The sequence below is a fragment of the Somniosus microcephalus genome, chromosome 9 (genome assembly GCF_052327205.1).
Source record: "Somniosus microcephalus isolate GS21.2 chromosome 9, FLI_Smic_1.0, whole genome shotgun sequence".
Lineage (NCBI taxonomy): Eukaryota > Metazoa > Chordata > Chondrichthyes > Squaliformes > Somniosidae > Somniosus > Somniosus microcephalus.
Window position 1 is genome coordinate 247,458,675 of NC_140995.1, and position 25,598 is coordinate 247,484,272.

A 25,598-nucleotide genomic window follows, 5' to 3' on the forward strand; every position below is an offset into this window, starting at 1 on the left:
TGAGCGGCAGAGCGGGGTATAAAGGTCCCCAGAGACCAGGTAAGGCCTCACAGCGTCAGCGGGAAACCTGAGCGGCAGAGCGGGGTATAAAGGTCCCCAGAGACCAGGTAAGGTCTCACAGCGTCAGCGGGAAACCTGAACGGCAGAGCGGGGTATAAAAGTCCCCAGAGACCAGGTAAGGCCTCACAGCGTCGGCGGGAAACCTGAGCGGCAGAGCGGGGTATAAAAGTCCCCAGAGACAAGGTAAGGTCTCACAGCGTCAGCGGGAAACCTGAGCGGCAGAGCGGGGTATAAAGGTCCCCAGAGACAAGGTAAGGTCTCACAGTGTCGGCGGGAAACCTGAACGGCAGAGCGGGGTATAAAAGTCCCCAGAGACAAGGTAAGGTCTCACAGCGTCAGCGGGAAACCTGAGCGGCAGAGCGGGGTATAAAGGTCCCCAGAGACCAGGTAAGGTCTCACAGCGTCGGCGGGAAACCTGAGCGGCAGAGCGGGGTATAAAAGTCCCCAGAGACCAGGTAAGGCCTCACAGCGTCGGCGGGAAACCTGAGCGGCAGAGCGGGGTATAAAGGTCCCCAGAGACCAGGTAAGGCCTCACAGCGTCAGCGGGAAACCTGAACGGCAGAGCGGGGTATAAAAGGCCCAGAGACCAGGTAAGGTCTCACAGCGTCAGCGGGAAACCTGAGCGGCAGAGCGGGGTATAAAGGTCCCCAGAGACCAGGTAAGGTCTCACAGTGTCGGTGGGAATCCTGAGCGGCAGAGCGGGGTATAAAAGGCCCAGAGACCAGGTAAGGTCTCACAGCGTCAGCGGGAAACCTGAGCGGCAGAGCGGGGTATAAAGGTCCCCAGAGACCAGGTAAGGTCTCACAGCGTCAGCGGGAAACCTGAGCGGCAGAGCGGGGTATAAAGGTCCCCAGAGACCAGGTAAGGCCTCACAGCGTCGGCGGGAAACCTGAGCGGCAGAGCGGGGTATAAAGGTCCCCAGAGACCAGGTAAGGCCTCACAGCGTCAGCGGGAAACCTGAGCGGCAGAGCGGGGTATAAAAGTCCCCAGAGACCAGATATGGTCTCACAGCGTCAGCGGGAAACCTGAGCGGCAGAGCGGGGTATAAAGGTCCCCAGAGACCAGGTAAGGCCTCACAGCGTCGGCGGGAAACCTGAGCGGCAGAGCGGGGTATAAAGGTCCCCAGAGACCAGGTAAGGCCTCACAGCGTCAGCGGGAAACCTGAGCGGCAGAGCGGGGTATAAAGGTCCCCAGAGACCAGGTAAGGTCTCACAGCGTCAGCGGGAAACCTGAACGGCAGAGCGGGGTATAAAAGTCCCCAGAGACAAGGTAAGGTCTCACAGCGTCAGCGGGAAACCTGAGCGGCAGAGCGGGGTATAAAGGTCCCCAGAGACCAGGTAAGGTCTCACAGCGTCGGCGGGAAACCTGAGCGGCAGAGCGGGGTATAAAGGTCCCCAGAGACCAGGTAAGGTCTCACAGCGTCGGCGGGAATCCTGAGCGACAGAGCGGGGTATAAAAGTCCCCAGAGACCAGGTAAGGTCTCACAGCGTCAGCGGGAAACCTGAGCGGCAGAGCGGGGTATAAAGGTCCCCAGAGACCAGGTAAGGTCTCACAGCGTCAGCGGGAAACCTGAGCGGCAGAGCGGGGTATAAAAGTCCCCAGAGACCAGGTAAGGTCTCACAGCGTCAGCGGGAAACCTGAACGGCAGAGCGGGGTATAAAAGTCCCCAGAGACAAGGTAAGGTCTCACAGCGTCAGCGGGAAACCTGAGCGGCAGAGCGGGGTATAAAGGTCCCCAGAGACCAGGTAAGGTCTCACAGCGTCGGCGGGAATCCTGAGCGACAGAGCGGGGTATAAAAGTCCCCAGAGACAAGGTAAGGTCTCACAGTGTCGGCGGGAAACCTGAACGACAGAGCGGGGTATAAAAGTCCCCAGAGACCAGGTAAGGTCTCACAGCGTCAGCGGGAAACCTGAGCGGCAGAGCGGGGTATAAAGGTCCCCAGAGACCAGGTAAGGTCTCACAGCGTCAGCGGGAAACCTGAGCGGCAGAGCGGGGTATAAAGGTCCCCAGAGACCAGGTAAGGCCTCACAGCGTCGGCGGGAAACCTGAGCGGCAGAGCGGGGTATAAAGGTCCCCAGAGACCAGGTAAGGCCTCACAGCGTCAGCGGGAAACCTGAGCGGCAGAGCGGGGTATAAAGGTCCCCAGAGACCAGGTAAGGCCTCACAGCGTCGGCGGAAAACCTGAACGGCAGAGCGGGGTATAAAAGTCCCCAGAGACCAGGTAAGGTCTCACAGCGTCAGCGGGAAACCTGAGCGGCAGAGCGGGGTATAAAGGTCCCCAGAGACCAGGTAAGGTCTCACAGCGTCAGCGGGAAACCTGAGCGGCAGAGCGGGGTATAAAGGTCCCCAGAGACCAGGTAAGGTCTCACAGCGTCAGCGGGAAACCTGAGCGGCAGAGCGGGGTATAAAGGTCCCCAGAGACCAGGTAAGGCCTCACAGCGTCGGCGGGAAACCTGAGCGGCAGAGCGGGGTATAAAGGTCCCCAGAGACCAGGTAAGGCCTCACAGCGTCAGCGGGAAACCTGAGCGGCAGAGCGGGGTATAAAGGTCCCCAGAGACCAGGTAAGGTCTCACAGCGTCAGCGGGAAACCTGAACGGCAGAGCGGGGTATAAAAGTCCCCAGAGACAAGGTAAGGTCTCACAGCGTCAGCGGGAAACCTGAGCGGCAGAGCGGGGTATAAAGGTCCCCAGAGACCAGGTAAGGTCTCACAGCGTCGGCGGGAAACCTGAGCGGCAGAGCGGGGTATAAAAGTCCCCAGAGACCAGGTAAGGCCTCACAGCGTCGGCGGGAAACCTGAGCGGCAGAGCGGGGTATAAAGGTCCCCAGAGACCAGGTAAGGCCTCACAGCGTCAGCGGGAAACCTGAACGGCAGAGCGGGGTATAAAAGGCCCAGAGACCAGGTAAGGTCTCACAGCGTCAGCGGGAAACCTGAGCGGCAGAGCGGGGTATAAAGGTCCCCAGAGACCAGGTAAGGTCTCACAGTGTCGGTGGGAATCCTGAGCGGCAGAGCGGGGTATAAAAGGCCCAGAGACCAGGTAAGACCAGTCTCTGAACTTGGAGGGAAGGAGAGACGTAAAAAGTAATCCAAGTGTGACGTCACCAGAAAGCGGGTAAGTGATTGGTTGGTGAGTATTTCTCCCTTTTAAGCTTAAATCTCTTTGGTTTATAGTTTCTAAGGTGTGATATATACCATCTAGAATCGGGGCAGAGGATATTTAAGAATAATATTAATAAATTTAATTAATTACATAGAATGGGAGATCAGGCGATGTGTTGCTGCTGCAATATGTGGGAGCTGGTGAACACCATTGATGCTCACGGTGATCACATTTGCAGTAAGTGTTGGCTGCTCGAGGAACTCCGGCTCCGTGTTGAAGAGCTGGAGACCGAGCTTCAAACACTGAGACACATCAGGGAGGGGGAGAGTTACCTGGACTCTGTGTATCACGAGGTAGTCACACCAATTAGATTAATTAATTCAGATGTAGTCCGTGGCCAGGGTCAGGATGGTGTGACTAGAAGTGAGGCAGGTACGGGGATCCAGGAGGTAGTGTTGGAGGAGCCGCAGCCCTTGCTCTTGTCCAACACGTTTGAGGCTCTTACTCCCTGTGGGGACAGGAGCAGGGACTGCAGGGAGGATGAGCAACCTGGCCACAGCACCGTGGAGCAGGGGGCCATTCAAGTGGGGGGAGTTAAAAGAAATGTTGTAGTGGTAGGGGATAGTATCGTTAGGGGGATAGATAGAGTTCTTTGCAGCCGAGAGCGAGAGTCCCGAAGGCTGTGTTGCCTGCCCGGTGCCAGGGTTAAGGACATCTCCTCTGGACTGGAGAGAAACTTGGAGTGGGAGGGGGAGGATCCAGTTGTCGTGGTCCATGTTGGTACCAACGACATAGATAGGACAAGGAAGGAGGTTCTGCTGAGGGAGTTTGAGCAGCTAGGGGCCAAATTAAAACGCAGAACCACAAGGGTAATAATCTCTGGATTATTACCTGAGCCACGAGCGAATTTGGCTAGGACAAATAAAATTAGAGAGTTAAATGCGTGGCTCAAAGACTGGTGTGGGAGAAATGGGTTTTGCTTCCTGGGACACTGGCACCAGTACTGGGGCAGGAGGGAGCTGTTACGTTGTGACGGGCTTCACTTGGCCAGTGCTGGGACTAGAGTCCTGGCGGATCATCGAACTAGGGCTGTAGAGAGGGCTTCAAACTAACTAGTGGGGGGGAGGTTCCTAGAGAGCAAATAATACAAATGACAACAGAGAAGGTAATAGACTTAGGTAGCAGTGGGGAAGGGGCAGAAGGTATGGAGTAAAAGGTAAAGTAATAAAAAGGGCAAAAGCAGGAACTAGGTGTCACAAAACATCTTTGAAAGTTCTCTATCTGAATGCACGTAGCATTCACAGAATCACAGAATCACAGAATCACAGAAACCCCACAGTGCAGATAGAGGCCATTTCGGCCCATCGAGCCTGCACCGACACATATCCCACCCAATCCCCGTAATCCCTACACCAACACATATCCCACCCTATCCCCGTAACCCCACGTATTTACTCCCCCTAAAACTAAGGGTCAATTTATCATAGCCAATCAACCTAACAAAATAGATGAGTTAATGGCACAAATAACTACATATGGGTATGATCTTGTGGCCATTACAGAAACATGGCTGCAGGGTGACAATGCCTGGGAATTAAACATACCAGGTTATTTAACGATCAGGAAGGACAGGCAGGAAGGAAGGGGAGGTGGGGTGGCTATGTTAATAAAGGAAGGAATCACTGTAATACAGAGAAATGATATTGGGTCAAAAGATCAGGATAATGAAACAGTTTGGGTGGAGGTAAGGAATAATAAGGGGAAAAAAATACTACTGGGCGTAGTCTATAGGCCTCCGAACAGTGGCAACTCTGTTGGACGGAGTATCAATCAGGAAATAGTTGAGGCTTGTAATAAGGGAACATCTATAATTATGGGGGATTTCAACTATCATATTAATTGGACAAATCAAATTGGGCAGAGCAGCCTTGAGGATGAGTTCATTGAGTGTATTAGGGATGGGTTTCTTGAGCAGTATGTAACTGAACCGACCAGGGGGCAAGCAACCTTAGATCTGGTCCTGTGTGACGAGACGGGATTAATTAAAAATGTCCTAGTAAAGGATCCCCTTGGAATGAGTGACCATAACATGGTTGAATTCCATATTCAATTAGAGGGTGAGAAGGTTGGATCTCAAACAAGCGTACTAAGCTTGAATAAAGGAGACTATGAAGGTATGAGAGCGGAATTGAGTAGAGTGGATTGGGAAAATAGATTAAAGGGTAAGACGATACATGGTCAGTGGTGTACATTCAAGGAGTTATTTTACAACTTCCAAAAAAAATATATTCCACTGAGAAGAAAAGGGTGTAAAAGAAAAGACAGCCATCCGTGGCTAAGTAAAGAAATTAAGGATAGTATGCGACTGAAAACAAGGGCATATAAGGTAGCCAAATCTAGTGGGAGGATAGAGGATTGGGAAAACTTTAAAACACAGCAAAAAATAACAAAAAGATTGATTAAGAAAGGGAAGATAGATTATGAAAGTAAATTAGCAAAAAATATAAAAACAGATAGTAAGAGTTTTTATAGTTATATAAAAAGAAAAAGGGTGGCTAAAGTAAATGTTGGTCCCTTAGAGGATGAGACCGGGAAATTAATGGTGGGAAATATGGAGATGGCAAAAACACTGAATGAATATTTTGTATCAGTCTTTACAGTAGAAGACACTAAGAATATCCCAACACTGGACAAACAGGGGGCTAAAGGGGGGGGGAGGAGCTAAACACGATCAAAATCACTAAGGAAGTGGTACTCGGTAAAATAATGGGACTCAAGGCGGATAAATCACCTGGACCTGATGGCTTACATCCTAGGGTCTTGAGGGAAGTGGCGGTAGGGATTGTGGATGCATTGGTAATAATTTTCCAAAGGTCCCGGCAGACTGGAAAACTGCTAATGTAACACCCTTATTTAAAAAGGGCAGTAGACAGAAGGCTGGAAACTATAGACCGGTTAGCCTAACATCTGTGGTAGGTAAAATTTTGGAGTCCATTATTAAGGAGACAGTAACAGGACATTTGGATAATCATAATTTAATAGGACAAAGTCAGCATGGTTTTAGGAAGGGGAAGTCATGTTTGACAAATTTGCTGGAGTTCTTTGAGGAAGTAACGTATAGGGTGGATAAAGGGGAACCAGTGGACGTAGTGTATTTAGACTTCCAAAAGGCATTTGACAAGGTGCCACACAAAAGATTATTGCTTAAGATAAAAAATCACGGGATTGGGGGTAATATTCTGGCATGGATAGAGGATTGGCTATCTAACAGAAGGCAGAGAGTTGGGATAAATGGTTCATTCTCAGACTGGCAATCAGTAACTAGTGGTGTTCCGCAGGGGTCAGTGCTGGGTCCCCAACTCTTTACAATCTATATTAACGATTTGGAGGAGGGGACCGAGTGTAACATATCAAAGTTTGCAGATGATACTAAGATGGGAGGGAAAGTAGTGAGTGAGGAGGACATAAAAAACCTGCAAGGGGACATAGACAGGCTAAGTAAGTGGGCAGAGATTTGGCAGATGGAATACAATACTGGAAAGTGTGAGGTTATGCACTTTGGCAGGAAAAATCGTAGAGCAAGTTATTATCTTAATGGCAAGAAACTGGAAAGCACTGAAGTACAAAGGGATCTGGGGGTCCTGGTGCACGAAACTCAAAAGGTTAGTATGCAGGTGCAGCAAGTGATTAAGAAGGCCAATGGAATGTTGGCTTTCATTGCTAGGGGGATAGAATATAAAAATAGGGAGGTATTGCTTCAGTTGTACAAGGTATTGGTGAGGCCGCACCTGGAATACTGCGTACAGTTTTGGTGTCCATACTTAAGAAAGGACATACTTGCTCTCGAGTCAGTACAAAGAAGGTTCACTCGGTTAATCCCGGGGATGAGGGGATGGACATATGAGGAGAGGTTGAGTAGATTGGGACTCTACTCATTGGAGTTCAGAAGAATGAGAGGCGATCTTATTGAAACATATAAGATTGTGAAGTGGTTGGATCGGGTGGATGCGGGGAAGATGTTCCCGATGATGGGTGAAACTAGAACTAGGGGGCATAGTCTTAGAATAAGGGGCTGCTCTTTCAAAACTGAGATGAGGAGGAACTACTTCACTCAGAGGGTGGTAGGTCCATGGAATATGCTGCCCCAAAAAGCTGGAGAAGCTACATCATTACATAAATTTAAAACAGAAATAGACAGTTTCCTAGAAGTAAAGGGAATTAATGGTTACAGGGAGCGGGCAGGAATTTGGACATGAGTCTAGGTTCGGATCGGTCATGGCCCTGTGGGTAGCGGAGCGGGCCCAGGGGCCGTGTAGCCTGATCCTGCTCCTATTTCATGTGTCTAATTCGGTTAGATTCAGGAGATGGTTCTGTGATAGTGGATTGGCGGTTAGGATCAGATCAGCCATGATCTTATTGAATGGCGGAGCAAGCTCGAGGGGCCGATTGGCCTACTCCTGCTCCTATTTCTTATGTTCTTATGTTCTTAATCTCTCCTCATACGTCATTCCTGCCATCCCAGGTATCAGCCTGGTGAATCTTCGCTGAACTCCCTCCATGGCAAGAACATCCTTCCTCAGATAAGGCGACCAAAACTGCACACAATACTCAAGGTGTGGTCTCACCAAGGCCCTGTACAACTGCAGCAAGACATCCTTGTTCCTGTACTTAAACCCTCTCGCTACGAAGGCCAACATTCCATTTGCCTTCTTAACCGTCTGCTGCACCTGCATGCTTACCTTCAACGACTGGTGCACAAGGACACCCAGGTCTCGTTGCACTTCCCCTTCTCCCAATCTATTGCCATTCAGATAATAATCTGCCTTCCTGTTTTTGACACCAAAGTGGATAACGTCGCATTTATCCACGTTATATTGCATCTGCCATGCTTCTGCCCAATCACCCAACCTGTCCAAATCATCCTGGAGTTTCTCGGCATCCTCCTCACAGCACACACGCCCACCCAGCTTTGTGTCGTCTGCAAACTTGGAGATATTACATCTAGTTCCCTCGTCTAGATCATTAATATATATTGTGAATAGCTGGGGTTCAAGGACCGATCCCTGCGGTACCCCACCAGTCACTGCCTGCCACTCGGAAAAAGACCTGTTTATTCCAACTCTTTGCTTCCTGTCTGCCAACCAGTTCTCTATCCAAGTCAATACCTTGCCCCCAATCCCATGTGCTTCTGCCCTCACCCCTGCCCCTCCCTCCCGGAACCACGATAGGGTTCCCCTTGTCCTCACCTTTCACCCCACCAGCCTCCACATTCAACGGATCATCCTCCGGCATTTCCGCTACCTCCAAAGTGATCCCACCACCAAACGTATCTTCCCCTCCCCTTTCAGCATTCTGCAGGGACTGCTCCCTCCGAGACACCCTAGTCCACTCCTCTATCACCCCAAACAGCCCTTCCTCTTCGCCTGGCACCTTCCCGTGCAAACGGAGGAGATGTAACACCTGCCCCTATACCTCCCCCCTTCCCACTGTCCAGGGCCCCAAACACCCCTTCCAGGTGAAACAGCGATTTACTTGTACTTCTCGCAATCTAGTATACTGTATTCGCTGCTCACGATGCGGTCTCCTCTACATTGGGGAGACCAAACGCAGATTGGGTGACCGCTTTGCGGAACACCTCCGTTCAGTCCGTAAGGGTGACCCCGAGCTTCCGGTCGCCTGTCATTTTAATTCACCGCTCCATTCCCACTCGGACCTCACCGTCCTTGGCCTCTTGTACTGTTCCACGGAAGCTCAACGTAAACTCGAGGAACAGCAACTCATCTTCCGATTAGGCAGTCTGCAGCCTTCCGGACTCAATATCGAGTTCAACAATTTCAGATCATAAGCTCGGCCCCCATTTCATTTTCTCTTGTAATTGTTCCACTCCTTTCCCCCCCCCCCCCCCTTTCCTTTTGTTTCTCTCTCACACCTGGCAGCTATCTTTTGCCCTGCCAGTACACTTTACACCCAATCTCAGCCTATTACCATCTCGTCTAGCTTCTAATCTCTTTTACTTCTTTTGTTTCTTTTATTCTTTTGTCCGATCGCAGCCCTGCCTCCGATCTAGTTTCTTTTCTTTCCAGCTTTGAAGAAGGGTCCAACCCGAAACGTCAACTCAAATTTCTCTCCACGGATGTTGCCTGACCTGCTGAGTTTTTCCAGCATTTTCTGTTGTTATTTCCCATGTGCCTTAACTTTACACGATAATCTCTTATGCGGGACCTTATCAAAAGCCTTTTGAAAGTCCAAATACACCACATCCACTGGTTCCCCCTTATCTATTCTACCAGTTACATCCTCAAAAAATTCCAGTAGATTAGTCAAGCATGATTTACCTTTTGTAAATCCATGTTGACTTTGTCCGATCCTGTCACTATTTTCCAAGTGCTCTGCTATTACATCTTTTATAATGGACTCTAGCATTTTCCCACTACCGATGTCAGGCTTACCGGTCTGTAATTCCCGTTTTCTCTCTACCACCTTTTTCGAATAGTGGGGTAACATTAGCTACCCTCCAATCCATGGGTACTGTTCCAGAGTCTATCGAGTTCTGGAAGATGACCAGCAATGCATCTACTATTTCTAGGGCCACTTCCTTAAGTACCCTAGGATGTAGATTATCAGGCCCTGGGGATTTATCGGCCTTCAATCCCGTCAATTTCCCTAACACCATTTCCCTACAAATACTGATTTCTTTCAGTTCCACCCTTCATCAGACCCTATGTTCCCCGGCATCTCTGGGAGGTTATTTGTGTCCTCCTTTGTGAAGACAGAACCAAAATATGTATTTAATTGGTCTGCCATTTCTTTGTTCCCCATTATAAATTCCCCTGATTCTGACTGCAAGGGACCTACGCTTGACTTCACCAATCTTTTTCTCTTCACATATCTATAAAAGCTTTTACAGTCACATTTTATGTTCCCTGCAAGCTTACTCTCATACTCTATTTTCCCCATCTTAATTAATCCCTTTGTCCTCCTTTGTTGAATCCTAAACTGCTCCCAATCCTCAGGTTTACTGCTTTTTCTGGGCAATTTATATGTCCTCTCCTTCGGTCTTATGCTATCCCTAATTTCCCTTGTTAGCCACGGTTGAGTCACCTTTTTTGTTTTATTTTTATGCCAAACTGGGATGAACAACTTCTGTAGTTCATCCATGCGGTCTTTGAATGTTTGCCATTGCCTATCCACCATCAACCCTTTGAGTGACATTCCCCAATCTATCCTACCCAACTCGCTCCTCAGACCATCGTAGTTTCCTTTATTTAAATTCAGGACCCCAGTCTCTGAGTCAACTACTTCACTCTCCATCTTAATGAAGAATTCGATCATATTATGATCGCTCCGACCCAAGGGGCCTCGTACACCAAGATTGCTAATTAATCCTTTCTCATTACATAATACCCAGTCTAAGATGGCCTGATCTCTGGTTGGTTCCTCGAAATATTGGTCCAGGAAACCATCCCGTAAACACTCCAGGAATTCCTCCTCCACAATATTGTTACTAATTTGGTTAGCACAATCTATATGTAGATTAAAGTCACCCATGATAACTGTTGTGCCCTTATTGCACGCTTCTCTAATTTCCCTTTTAATGCCATCCCCAACCTCCGCATTACTGTTTGGAGGCCTATATACCACTCCCACTAACGTTTTCTGCCCCATGGTATTTCTCAGTTCTACCCATACAGATTCCACATCATCAGAGCTAATATCCTTCATTGCAATTGTGTTAATCCCTTCTTTTACCAGCAATGCTACCCCACCTCCTTTTCCTTTTTGCCTATCTTTCCTGAATATTGAATACCCCTGGATGTTGAGTTCCCAGTCTTGGCCATCCTTGAGCCACGTTTCTGTAATCCCAATCAAATCATATTCATTTACCTTTATTTGCGCAGCTAATTCATCCACCTTATTACGAATGCTCCTCGCATTAAGACACAAAGCCTTCAGTCTTGTTTTTTTAATGCTCTTAGACCTATTAGAATTATTATTTACTGTGGCCATGTTTGATTTAAACTGCTGATTTCTCTGACTGCCACTTTTGTTTCTCTCCTTCCTGTCTTTTGCTTTTATCCTTGTTTCCCTTTCCTCTGTCCCCCTGCTCAGGTTCCCAAGCCCCTGCCATTTTAGTTTAAACCCTCCCCCAGAGCACTAGCAAACACTCCCCCTAGGACATCGGTCCCGGCCCTGCCCAGGTGCAAACCGTCCGGTTTGAACTGGTCCCACCTCCCCCAGAACTGGTTCCAAATCCCAGGAATTTGAATTCCTCCCCCTGGCACCATTCCTCTAGCCACGTATTCATCTGAAATATCCTTCTATTTCTACTCTGACTCACACGTGGCACTGGTAGCAATCCTGAGATTACTACCTTTGAGGTCCTATTTTTAAATTTACCTCCTAAGTCCCTATATTCAGCTTTTAGGACCTCATCCCGTTTTTTACCTATAGCGTTGGTACCTATATGCACCACGACAACTGGCTGTTCACCCTCCCCTTCCAAAATGTTCTGCAGCCGCTCGGAGACATCCTTGACCGTTGCACCAGGGAGTCTCGTTTGCGGCCGCAGAAACGCTTATTCATTCCCCTTACAATAGAATCCCCTATCACGATAGCTCTACCCGTCTTTTTCCTCCCGTCCTGTGCAGCAGAACCACCCCTGGTGCCAGGAAGCAGGCTGCTGCTGCCTTCCTCTGATAAGGCATCCTCCCCAACAATATCCAGAGCGGTATATCTGTTTGAGAGGGGGATGGCCACAGGGGACCCCTGCACTACCTGCCTGCGCCTACTGCTCTGCCTGGTGGATGGCTTGCAGCAGCTTGATTGGCTACAGATTCTCCGGCAGAGTGTCAGGTACTCACTGCAGTCTGAAGCTGTTGGTCTTCTTCAGGTAGTCTGTGGCTGGGGAACACGCAGCGCTCGAGAGGTTCAGGGGGGCAGCGGCCATCGAGCTCTACATCAATAAAAGAGAGAAAGACTTGCATTTCTATAGCGCCTTTCACCACCACCGCACGTCCCAAAGCCCTTCACAGCCAGTGAAGTACTTTTTCAAGTGTAGTCACTGTTGTAATGTAGGAAACACGGCAGACAATTTGCGCACAGCAAGATCCCACAAAACAGCAATGTGATAACGACCAGATCATCTGTTTTAGTGATGTTGGTTGAGGGATAAATATTGGCCCAGGACACCGGGGAGAACTCCCCTGCTCCTCTTCAAAATAATGGCCGTGGGATCTTTTATGTCCACCTGAGAGAGCAGATGGAGCCTCGGTTTAACATCTCAACCGAAAGCCAGCACATCCGACACTGCAGCACTCCCTCAGTACTGCCCCTCCGACAGTGCAGCGCTCCCTCAGTACTGCCCCTCCGACAGTGCAGCGCTCCCTCAGTACTGCCCCTCCGACAGTGCAGCGCTCCCTCAGTACTGTCCCTCCGACAGTGCAGCGCTCCCTCAGTACTGCCCCTCCGACAGTGCAGCGCTCCCTCAGTACTGCCCCTCCGACAGTGCAGCGCTCCCTCAGTACTGCCCCTCCAACAGTGCAGCGCTCCCTCAGTACTGCCCCTCCGACAGTGCAGCGCTCCCTCAGTACTGCCCCTCCGACAGTGCAGCGCTCCCTCAGTACTGCCCCTCCGACAGTGCAGCGCTCCCTCAGTACTGCCCCTCCGACAGTGCAGCGCTCCCTCAGTGCTGCCCCTCCGACAGTGCAGCGCTCCCTCAGTGCTGCCCCTCTGACAGTGCAGCGCTCCCTCAGTGCTGCCCCTCCGACAGTGCAGCGCTCCCTCAGTGCTGCCCCTCCGACAGTGCAGCGCTCCCTCAGTGCTGCCCCTCCGACAGTGCAGCGCTCCCTCAGTGCTGCCCCTCCGACAGTGCAGCGCTCCCTCAGTGCTGCCCCTCCGACAGTGCAGCGCTCCCTCAGTGCTGCCCCTCCGACAGTGCAGCGCTCCCTCAGTACTGCCCCTCCGACAGTGCAGCGCTCCCTCAGTACTGCCCCTCCGACAGTGCAGCGCTCCCTCAGTACTGCCCCTCCGACAGTGCAGCGCTCCCTCAGTACTGCCCCTCCGACAGTGCAGCGCTCCCTCAGTACTGCCCCTCCGACAGTGCAGCGCTCCCTCAGTACTGCCCCTCCTCCGACAGTGCAGCGCTCCCTCAGTACTGCCCCTCCGACAGTGCAGCGCTCCCTCAGTACTGCCCCTCCGACAGTGCAGCGCTCCCTCAGTACTGCCCCTCCGGCAGTGCAGCGCTCCCTCAGTACTACACTGGAATGTCAGCCTAGATTTTTGTGCCCAAGTCTCTGGGCTGGGACTTGAACCCATGACCTTGTGACTGAGAGGTGAGGCTGCTGCCCACTGAGCCCCGGCTGATACAGCAAAGGAAACACGGCTATAACTGTCCAATCAGTTAAAGACTTGCATTTCTATAGCACCTCAGGACGTCCCAGATATTTATCCCTCAAACCACCATCACTATTACCAACATTGCTGTTTGTGGGATCTTACTGTGTGCTAATTGGCTGCCCCGTTTCTTACAGTACAACAGTGACTACACTTCAAAAAGTGCGTTACGGCGTGTGAGTTGGCAATGCCCGTGTACGGTCCGGGAAAGCCACAGTGGTTTTGTGAGGCTTTGACGGGCAGAATGCACCCAAAAAATGGAAGAGCTCTCGAGACTGATACCAGGAGTAATTCAGACAAAAGATATATGAGTGAAGTAAAAATAAACCTGGGGAGAAGGATGGTTGAATGGGCTATGTTTGCCTCTGGCGGGAGCTGTGTGGTGGGCTGGAGGAGTGGGTGTGTGGGGAGGGTACAGGGCGGCCTGCTGCTCTCTGTACATCCTCAGTCCAACAGGTGGAGTCAGCTCCAGCGAGCGGAGCGGGGAATCACTGCAGAGAGCAGGAGATTGGGGGGGGGGGGGGCTGTCTGCTGGATTGTCCCAGTCTCATTCGCTTTCTGTTTCTCTGTTTTTAATTTTGAAACTAAAAGGTAAGTGACACGCGGCATTTAGTTCTACAGCTTAAAGGCCCAGGGTTGTATTCCCGATCTGTGCTGAGAGAGCGGCTCTCAGTCAAGGCAGGAGGAGGGGGCTTAACAATCATCCCCAGAGCCTCTGGGTTAGGCAGGGGAAATTCAGCTGGGGTCCCTGCTCCGGATCATTAATCCTGATGGACTGTATGTGTTCCTGATTCTGTGTGTGTGTGTGTGTGTGTGTGTGTGTGTGTGTGTGTGTGTGAGAGTGTGAGTGTGTGAGTGTGTGTGAGTGTGTGTGAGAGTGTGTGAGTGTGTGTGTGTGAGTGTGTGTGAGTGTGTGTGTGTGTGAGTGTGAGTGACTCTGTGTGTGTGTGTGTGTGTGTGTGTGTGTGTGTGTGAGAGTGTGAGTGTGTGTGTGTGAGTGTGTGTGAGTGTGTGTGTGTGTGTGAGAGTGTGAGTGTGTGTGTGTGTGTGTGTGAGAGTGTGAGTGTGTGTGAGTGTGTGTGTGTGAGTGTGTGTGAGTGTGTGTGAGAGTGTGTGAGTGTGAGTGACTCTGTGTGTGTGTGTCTATGTCTGTGTGTGTATGCCTGTGTGTGTGACTCTGTGTGTGTCTGTACACACACAATCAGCTGAGGGCTGCATCAGGCATGGAGGTGACGCCCTCACTGGTCAAATATCCTGTCAGTAGGAATTCCCCCCAGACGGGTGTGAGATTGGATGTTGGTGATACACATTGGGCCCATGGGTATCCTGAGCGGGGGCAGAGTGAGGGAGTGTGGGTCTTACCTTGATGGTGTCCTTTTTCTCTTTGTAGAAGAGCAGTGTCTTTCTGAAGAGCAGTGTGTGGAAGGTGTTCCAGGTACGGGAGCTGGCCTGGGGGAGTGCGACACACACACAGCGGGTCAATGACTGGGATATCTGTCTGCTTACACATCAATACAAAGCCAATCCGTAGTCCGGGTCTGTCGGAGACTCCCTCACCCAGCAATGAGTGAGCAAGGCACACCATACCGCACTACCGCTATAGTGTAAACACAGCCTCACAATACAACAGTACACACTCAACGTGAGTGTTTCAATCGTGCACTGTCTGTACACTGGCTGGTGCCTCTCGCACATCAGAGAATCAGAGAAACTTACGGCACAGCAGGAGGCCATTCGGCCCATCGTGTCCGTGCCGGCCGACAAAGAGCGATCCAGCCTAATCCCACTCTCCAGCTCTCGGTCCGTAGCCCTGTAGGTTACGGCACTTCAAGTGCACATCCAAGCACTTTTTAAATGTGATGAGGGTTTCTGCCTCGACCACCCTTTCAGGCAGTGAGTTCCAGACCCCCACCACCCTCTGGGTGAAAAACGTACTCTCAACTCCCCTCTAATCCTTCTACCAATTACTTTAAATCTCTGCCCCCTGGTTATTGACCTCTCAAAGGGAAATAGGTCCTTCCTATCCACTCTATCCAGGCCCCTCATAATTTTATACACCTCAATAAGGTCTCCCCTCAGCCTCCTCTGTTCCAAGGAAAACAGACCCAGCCTATCCAGTCTTTCCTCAGAGCGAAGATTCTCTACTCCCAGCAACATCCTTGTAAATCTCCTCTGTACCCTCTCTAATGCAATCACATCTTTCCTGTAATGTGGTGACCAGAACTACACGCAGTATTCTAGCTGAGGCCTAACTAGTGTTTTATACAGTTGAATCATAACCCCCCTGCTCTTATATTCTATGCCACGGCTAATAAAGGCAAGCATTCCGTATCTCTTCTCAACCACCTTATCTACCAGTCCTGCTACCGTCAGGGATCTGTGGACATGCACTCCAAGGTCCCTCTGATCCTCTACACTTCTCAGTGTCCTACCATTTACTGTGTATTCCCTTGCCTTGTTAGCCCTCCCCAAATGCATTACCTCACACTTCGCCAGATTGAAATCCATTTGCCACTGTTCTGCCCAGCTGACAAGTCCATTAATGCCCAGAACTTCGGGTCTCCACGGGTGAGTCCGCACGGGGTACTCACTCGTAAGCCCAATGGAAGCGCCGGTTTCCTGCATGCACTGCGCATGCGCGGGAAACCGGCACTTCTGTTCCCCTGAAAGAAGGGGTTCAGAGTTCGAACGCGTGCGCGGGAGAGGCAGCGCGTGCGCATCGAACTTCGGGTTTTTTTGCAGGTTTTCCCGGGAGGGTAAGTCTCCAGAAGTTAGACATTTAAAAAGCAGTCGCAAGGCCTGCATTTTACAAGGTGAGTGGTGAATTAATTAAAATTAAAACAGTTTTTCCACAGGTTTATTATTTTTAAATACTTTAAAGAAAGGTAAGTTTATTTTTAGCCCCGTTAGAAAATAAAATTATTTTTTCAAAAATTTAAATTAATGTTTAAAATAGTTATTTCATGTAATTTGGAGTTTATTTAAAAAATGTGATTTAAAAAAAAATGTATTTGAAGATTTAGTGATGTATTGGGGCCCGTAGTATTTCTACGTTTTGTGAATGGCCATTTCCCTGCTCCGATTGGCTCTCCATGGCCCACGTGATCCCAGGGGACACATCGAACTAACTGCGCCCCTGGGATACACAAGCACTGCGCGCCGACAGTTGGAGCAGGCCCAGGATCGGAATCCCACGCGGGCCCACAGCTCAACGGCCGGCGCAGTAGGTAAGTGCAGGTCGGGGGCTCGCACCTGCGGGAAGCCCCCCGACCCGAATTTCTGGGCCAATATCTTCCTGCAGTCTGCAGCTTTCTTCTTCATTATCAACCACACGGTCGATTTTTGTATCTATCTGTGCAGTGACGGGTGTCTCAGCAATCAATTTGACACTTGGCTCATATACTTGTGTATGATGTGAGATGGTGCAGAGGGGTGTTTCCTGTACACTCTTGTACACCACACGAGGAGGGTAATTTTCAACTCCAGCCCCTGGACCTTAACCGGATTCTACGGGAGGCTGCTCCCGCTCTGCCTGGTTCCCACCCAGGGGACGGGTTTGAACATGACGGCCATGGTCACAGCTTCCTGTGGTGCCTTACCTTTTTCCCTCCTACTTGCAGCAGGTGCTTCCTCTCCAAGGTTCCCTCCATGGTGTGGGAGGAGGAGGTCTGTGTGGAAATCAAACATGACAGTGCATCAGGAGGGTCGCTGCTGAATAACTTCAGCAGGCATCAGATTACTGGACCCGCCCCAGCTGACCCCAGCACACAGAAAGACAGACACGAGTTCCATTCACACCGAGCTTTTCACAACTTCAGGATGTCCCAAAGAGTTTCACAGCCAATCGAGTACTTTTAAAGTATAGTCGCTGTTGTAATGGAAGGAATTATCACACTGCCTCACCTCATCCAACGTCCTTGACCACAACCCACTCACCTAGCCAGGCCCACTCTGCATGTACACGGGCTGTGGGAGGAGATTCAATGGGTGGGTAGAGTCGGTGATAGGGGAGAGTGTACATGGGCTGTGGGAGGAGATTAAATGGGTGGGTAGAGTCCATGATAGGGGAGAGTGTACATGGGCTGTGGGAGGAGATTAAATGGGTGGGTAGAGTCTGTGATAGGGGAGAGTGTACATGGGCTGTGGGAGGAGATTAAATGGGTGGGTAGAGTCCGTGATAGGGGAGAGTGTACATGGGCTGTGGGAGGAGATTAAATGGGTGGGTAGAGTCCATGATAGGGGAGAGTGTACATGGGCTGGGGGAGGAGATTAAATGGGTGGGTAGAGTCCGTGATAGGGGAGAGTGTACATGGGCTGTGGGAGGAGATTAAATGGGTGGGTAGAGTCTGTGATAGGGGAGAGTGTACATGGGCTGTGGGAGGAGATTAAATGGGTGGGTAGAGTCTGTGATAGGGGAGAGTGTACATGGGCTGTGGGAGGACATTCAATGGGTGGGTCGAGTCCGTGATAGGGGAGAGTGTACATGGGCTGTGGGAGATTAAATGGGTGGGTAGAGTCAGTGATAGGGGAGAGTGTCCATGGGCTGTGGGAGGAGATTAAATGGGTGGGTAGAGTCCATGATAGGGGAGAGTGTACATGGGCTGTGGGAGGAGATTAAATGGGTGGGTAGAGTCCATGATAGGGGGGAGTGTACACGGGCTGTGGGAGGAGATTAAATGGGTGGGTAGAGTCCATGATAGGGGGGAGTGTACATGGGCTGTGGGAGGAGATTAAATGGGTGGGTAGAGTCCATGATAGGGGAGAGTGTACACGGGCTGTGGGAGGATATTAAATGGGTGGGTAGAGTCCATGATAGGGGGGAGTGTACATGGGCTGTGGGAGGAGATTAAATGGGGGGTAGAGTCCATGATAGGGGAGAGTGTACATGGGCTGTGGGAGGAGATTAAATGGGTGGGTAGAGTCCGTGATAGGGGAGAGTGTCCATGGGCTGTGGGAGGAGATTCAATGGGTGGGTAGAGTCCGTGATAGGGGAGAGTGTACATGGGCTGTGGGAGGAGATTAAATGGGTGGGTAGAGTCCATGATAGGGGAGAGTGTACATGGGCTGTGGGAGGAGATTAAATGGGTGGGTAGAGTCCATGATAGGGGAGAGTGTACATGGGCTGTGGGAGGAGATTCAATGGGTGGGTAGAGTCCGTGATAGGGGAGAGTGTACACGGGCTGTGGGAGGAGATTAAATGGGTGGGTAGAGTCCATGATAGGGGAGAGTGTACATGGGCTGTGGGAGGAGATTCAATGGGTGGGTAGAGTCCATGATAGGGGAGAGTGTACATGGGCTGTGGGAGGAGATTCAATGGGTGGGTAGAGTCCATGATAGGGGAGAGTGTACATGGGCTGTGGGAGGAGATTCAATGGGTGGGTAGAGTCCGTGATAGGGGAGAGTGTACATGGGCTGTGGGAGGAGATTCAATGGGTGGGTAGAGTCCGTGATAGGGGAGAGTGTACATGGGCTGTGGGAGGAGATTAAATGGGTGGGTAGAGTCCATGATAGGGGGGAGTGTACATGGGCTGTGGGAGGAGATTAAATGGGTGGGTAGAGTCCATGATAGGGGAGAGTGTACATGGGCTGTGGGAGGAGATTAAATGGGTGGGTAGAGTCCATGATAGGGGAGAGTGTACATGGGCTGTGGGAGGAGATTAAATGAGTGGGTAGAGTCCATGATAGGGGAGAGTGTACATGGGCTGTGGGAGGAGATTAAATGGGTGGGTAGAGTCCATGATAGGGGAGAGTATACGTGGGCTGTGGGAGGAGATTCAATGGGTGGGTAGAGTCCGTGATAGGGGAGAGTGTACATGGGCTGTGGGAGGAGATTAAATGGGTGGGTAGAGTCCATGATAGGGGAGAGTGTACATGGGCTGTGGGAGGAGATTAAATGGGTGGGTAGAGTCCATGATAGGGGAGAGTATACGTGGGCTGTGGGAGGAGATTCAATGGGTGGGTAGAGTCCATGATAGGGGAGAGTGCACATGGGCTGGGGGAGGAGATTAAATGGGTGGGTAGAGTCCATGATAGGGGAGCGTGTACATGGGCTGTGGGAGGACATTAAATGGGTGGGTAGAGTCCGTGATAGGGGAGAATGTACACGGGCTGTGGGAGCTTAAAATGGGTGGGTAGAGTCCATGATGGGGGAGAGTGTACATGGGCTGTGAGAGGACATTCAATGGGTGGGTAGAGTCCATGATAGGGGAGAGTGTACATGGGCTGTGGGAGGTGATTAAATGGGTGGGTAGAGTCCATGATCAGGGAGAGTGTACATGGGCTGTGGGAGGAGATTAAATGGGTGGGTAGAGTCCGTGATAGGGGAGAGTGTACATGGGCTGTGGGAGGAGATTAAATGGGTGGAAAGAGTCCATGATAGGGGAGAGTGTACATGGGCTGTGGGAGATTAAATGGGTGGGTAGAGTCCATGATAGGGGAGAGTGTACATGGGCTGTGGGAGATTAAATGGGTGGGTAGAGTCCATGATAGGGGCGAGTGTACATGGGCTGTGGGAGGAGATTAAATGGGTGGGTAGAGTCCGTGATAGGGGAGAGTGTACATGGGCTCTGGGAGATTAAATGGGTGGGTACAGTCCATGATAGGGGAGAGTGTACATGGGCCTTGGGAGGAGATTAAATGGGTGGGTAGAATCCATGATAGGAGAGAGTGTACATGGGCTGTGGGAGGAGATTAAATGGGTGGGTAGAGTCCATGATAGGGGAGAGTGTACACGGGCTGTGGGAGATTAAATGGGTGGGTAGAGTCCATGATAGGGGAGAATGTACACAGGCTGTGGGAGATTAAATGGGTGAGTAGAGTCCATGATAGGGGAGAGTGTACATGGGCTGTGGGAGGAGATTAAATGGGTGGGTAGAGTCCGTGATAGGGGAGAGTGTACGTGGGCTGTGGGAGGAGATTCAATGGGTGGGTAGAGTCCATGATAGGGGAGAGTGCACATGGGCTGGGGGAGGAGATTAAATGGGTGAGTAGAGTCCATGATAGGGGAGAGTGTACATGGGCTGTGGGATGACATTAAATGGGTGGGTAGAGTCCGTGATGGGGAGAGTGTACATGGGCTGTGGGAGGAGATTAAATGGGTGGGTAGAGTCCGTGATAGGGGAGAGTGTACACGGGCTGTGGGAGCTTAAAATGGGTGGGTAGAGTCCATGATAGGGGAGAGTGTACATGGGCTGTGGGAGGAGATTAAATGGGTGGGTAGAATCCATGATAGGGAGAGTGTACATGGGCTGTGGGAGGAGATTAAATGGGTGGGCAGAGTCCATGATAGGGGAGAGTGTACATGGGCTGTGGGAGGAGATTAAATGGGTGGGCAGAGTCCATGATAGGGGTGAGTGTACACGGGCTGTGGGAGGAGATTAAATGGGTGGGTAGAGTCCATGATAGGGGAGAGTGTACATGGGCCTTGGGAGGAGATTAAATGGGTGGGTAGAGTCCATGATAGGAGAGAGTGTGCATGGGCTGTGGGAGGAGATTAAATGGGTGTTAACAGTGACAGGATCGGACAAAGTCAACATGGATTTACAAAAGGTAAATTGTGCTTGGCTAATCTACTGGAATTTTTTGAGGGTGTAACTGGTAGAATAGATAAGGGAGAACCAGTGGATGTGGTGTATTTGGACTTTCAGAAGGCTTTTGATAAGGTCCCGCATAAGGGATTAGCGTGTAAAGTTAAAGCACATGGGATTGGGGGTAAGATACTATCTTGGATAGAGAACTGGTTGGCAGACAGGAAGCAAAGAATTGGAATAAACAGGTCTTTTTCCGAGTGGCAGGCAGTGACTATTGGGGTACCGCAGGGATCGGTGCTAGGACCCCAGTTATTCACAACATATATATTAATGATCTAGACGGGGGAACTAGATGTAATATCTCCAAGTTTGCAGATGACACAAATCTGGGTGGGCGTGTGTGTTGTGAGGAGGATGTCGAGAAACTCCAGTATGATTTGGGCAGGTTGGGTGACTGGGCAGATGCATGGCAGATGCAGTATAATGTGGATAAATGTGAGGTTATCCACTTTGGTGACAAAAACAGGAAGGCAGATTATTATCTGAACGGCAATAGATTGGGAGAAGGGGAAGTGCAACGAGACCTGGGTGTCCTTGTGCCCCAGTCGCTGAAGATAAGCATGCAGGTGCAGCAGGTGGTTAAGCAGGCAAATGGTATGTTGGCCTTCATAGCGAGAGGATTCGAGTACAGGAGCAAGGATGTCTTGCTGCAGTTGTACAGGGCCTTGGTGAGACCACACCTTGAGTATTGTGTGCAGTTTTGGTCGCCTTATCTGAGGAAGGATGTTCTTGCCATGGAGGGGGTGCAGCGAAGATTCACCAGACTGATACCTGGGATGGCAGGAATGACTTATTAGGTGAGATTGAAGGGATAATTGCTAGTCCTAGCCCTTTTTGGGCTACCCCAGATCAGGCGTATACCCCAGACGTTCACCTTCAACTAAAGTTAGAGATAGCCAAATTCTATAAAACGCTTAATTGGGTCTAAAGGTCCAGGCTATCTCTCCCTAAAGGAAAGGAACGACTTGACGATGTTACCATCCTCCAGATCGCACTTTTAATAAGTTTAACTAGACTGTAACCTTCCAGGTATTTTGAGGGTCCGGAAACCCCCCCCCCCCAGAATTCTGCAACTCCTCACAAAAGAATGTACAGAGATTGAGTTCGCGAGTTTGATACAGAAATACTATTTGAGACAATTCTAAAAATATATAGATTTATTAAAGAACCGACATGCAGTTAACAGCTGGTGAGTCAATCGCAACTTTAACAGTTCAAAATACAAATAGCTTACATTTCTTATCAGAGATCCTTATTCTCAAATCTTAACTTCGTTACATTTTTACATTTCTTATTATTTCTAATCCAGGATGTCCACCAAAATCAAATAAAAGCACCTTTTTGATCCCCGAGACTCAGAGTTAAAAACTTACAGAGCCTGCCTCTGAAGTTCAGAATCGCTTGCCCTTTCCAGCGACTTCTGACTTCCTATCTGAAAGTTCCATATTTTATACTCTTTCTCAGTGGTATATTCTTTGAAGTTTTCTGCTGATGTAAGCTAATTATCTCTAGTCATATCTCTGTTGACTTCTTTCTACTCTTACTGTCAATTCAGCTGTTAACTTTCAGAATCCTGTCTGCTGTATAGGTGTTTCAAAAACTTACCATAAGAAATGGTTATTACAGATTTATCTCTTTGATGCCATTTTTACGAAGGACTTCAATTCAATTCTTAATATCACCTTAACTGGTTATAAGCAGACATTGTGGGGCAGAAATTCAGTATCGCCACGTTTGGGGCGTTATACTCGAGCGAGTGCGAAATTTAGCGCCCGGCGCAAATTATCGCCACCTACTGCTAAATTGACCTGCTTCGCCCCAGGAGGTGCTTGGAGCGCTAAAACAGGCGCTGCACGACTGTCCTAAGGCGCTAAGCCGGAGAAGCGAGGCGCTACCACCGAGGGCGAGTGCAGTGCAGGTGCGGCCAGTTAGCGATTGCACGCAGACACGTTGGTGCCGGTCAGCTCTTAAAGGGGAGGGTCAATCTTGGATTGCAGCCACACCCTGCACATCGGAGCCCTGATTCTCGGCCTGGACAGACCTGCTGCCACATTCTACCACCTAGGACCATGGAGAGGGCCAGGGAGCGAGCGCAGCGGTTCAGTGAGGGGGCCCTGCAGGTTCTGGTTGGCGCGGTGGAGCGCAGGCGATCTATCCTGTTCCCAGACAGTGGCAGGAGGCCGCTGCCCAATGACTATCGCAAAGCTTGGAGGGAGGTGGCTCACAGAGTGACCTCCAGCAGCATGGTGCCTAGGACCCCTGTGCAATGCAGGAAGAAGTTCAACGACCTCACTCGAGTCGTCAGGGTGAGTACTCTTTTCAGTATCCTCTTCATCCCTGCATGTGCACCTCACTTTATGGCCAAAGGGTCCTGAAAGCCCCAATGCCCAGCCCTTCATCCAACACCTATGGGCCTTTCATGAAACTCACACGCACATTCAGCACTTTACACACTGTAAGGGCTATTCAACCATGGGAGGCAGTGCAGCCAAGATCAGGGCTTCACACTGTAAGGGCTATTCCACCATGGGAGGCAGTGCAGCCAAGATCAGGGCTTCACACTGCAAGGGCTATTACACCATGGGAGGCAGTGCAGTCAAGATCAGGGCTTCACACTGTAAGGGCTATTCAACCATGGAAGGCAGTGCAGCCAAGATCAGGGCTTCACACTGTAAGGGCTATTCCACCATGGGAGGCAGTGCAGCCAAGATCAGGGCTTCACACTGTACTCAGAGCCCGTCCTTTCTCTTGCAGGGCAAGCTGGCCCATAACAGGAGGCAGCAGCAATGGACCGGGGGAGGCCGGCCTCACCTTCAAGACCTCAGCGATCTGGAGCAGCGAGTCCAGCGGATTATGGCAGGCCGGATGATTGGCCCCGTCACCACTGGAGATGCCGACCCCGTTCTGGACAGCAATGTTAAGGTCATCACCGTTTTTGACCTCTCTCCTTCCACTTGTGCCTCACACCAGCATCCTTTGCCACTATCAAACCAATGCAGTGCATTGCAGCACTCATGCCTCCCTCGCTGCCGCCCTGTCCTCACGCTAAAGCAACTCTTGTGCCTCCCTGCTTTCAGATGCTGATTCGCCAGGTGAGGAGACGGGCCCTCAAGCTGCCACTGTGAGTGATTCTGTAGGCGAGGAGGAAGAGAAAGCCGGACCATCAGTGCCACCCTCAGCCGAGGCAGCCCATGGCCATAATGGGGACACGTCTTCCCTGGAGGGGAGCAGGGGGGAAGGGTCTGAGGAGAGTGAAGCTCCGGGGCCCAGCGGGCTGCAGCAACGCGGGGGGGGGTAGGGAAGCTTGGCGGTCTTCTCCCCGGACGGAGAGTCTGGCCTCCAGTCCTGCTACAGTGAGCGCAGAAGAGGTGCGGCTCCTCGCTGAAATGGGCGCCCAGGCGGAGCAGAGGCACACTGAGCTCATGGCTGCAGTGGCAAGGATGCCCGAATCCATTGAGTCACTGGCAAGGAGTCCAGGACTTCGGTGCCACACAGGCAAGGAGTCTGCAGGACTTCGGTGCAGCACTGGCAAGGAGTCTGCAGGACTTCGGTGCAGCACTGGCAAGGAGTCTGCAGGACTTCGGTGCCACACAGGCAAGGTGTCTGCAGGACTTCGGTGCAGCACTGGCAAGGAGTCTGCAGGACTTCGGTGCAGCACTGGCAAGGAGTCTGCAGGACTTCGGTGCCACACAGGCAAGGTGTCTGCAGGACTTCGGTGCAGCACTGGCAAGGAGTCTGCAGGACTTCGGTGCCACACAGGCAAGGAGTCTGCAGGACTTCGGTGCAGCACTGGCAAGGAGTCTGCAGGACTTCGGTGCAGCACAGGCAAGGAGTCTTCAGGACTTCGGTGCAGCACAGGCAGCTTCCACGCAAGTGCTTAGTGGTGCCATGCAGTCAGTGGCTGGTCTGATGCAGACGCAGATTGAGGCCACACGAGCACTGACTGCTGCCACCCTCGCTGGATCGGGCACGAATCGCCGGGGCCCTCGCCGCGCCGCAGCAGGCCAGCAGTCTGTGCTTCAGCAGATTGCTGCGCATGCTGCAGTGCTGCCCCGTGTGAGTGCCTGTGTGTCGTCCGACCAGGGAGTGGCTGTCCTCTTGTCAGGATGGCAGCATTCCTTCTGCCAACACTGTCACTTCTCCACTGCAGCTGCCACCACCCATAGGACAGGCTGCTGCCGCCCATGCAGAGTTGGAGCAGTCAGCAGCCGGGCCCTCCAGGCCCAGAGCTGGTCCAGGCCGTCCCTCAAGGGCATCTGCCGACTCAGTTTCTGACACTCAGCAGACTTCCCCCAGCCATGCTGCAGCCACTGGGGTCCCAGTGCGGAGGAGCTGCAGGGTGGGAAGGGGCCAATCTCGCAAGCGAAGCAGATCACCCTCGAAGGGCAAAAGTAGGAGGTGTGGCAAAATGCTGTTAATTTTTTTAGTGAAGGCCGAGGATCGTGGTCATTTTTTGTTT

The 25,598-nt window shown here is 51.1% G+C and overlaps 1 protein-coding gene across 10 annotated transcripts in view; it reads right to left on the bottom strand.

Moving 5' to 3' along the window:
- The window catches only part of LOC147113198 (uncharacterized), a 337,266-nt gene that overhangs the window by 36,098 nt on the left and 275,570 nt on the right, over positions 1-25,598 (bottom strand). For all 10 annotated transcript variants that reach the window (XR_015079637.1, XM_085998113.1, XM_085998114.1 and 7 more), the window contains 3 exons: positions 17,150-17,218; positions 14,913-14,999; positions 12,020-12,111 (listed from right to left, as the gene is read on the bottom strand). Coding sequence is in view for 9 of the 10 variants with exons in the window: in XM_085998113.1 (XP_085854239.1) it covers positions 12,020-12,111; positions 14,913-14,999; positions 17,150-17,218 (248 nt within the window). In the remaining variant the exon portion in view is untranslated. The remainder of the gene's footprint in view (positions 1-12,019; positions 12,112-14,912; positions 15,000-17,149; positions 17,219-25,598) is intronic.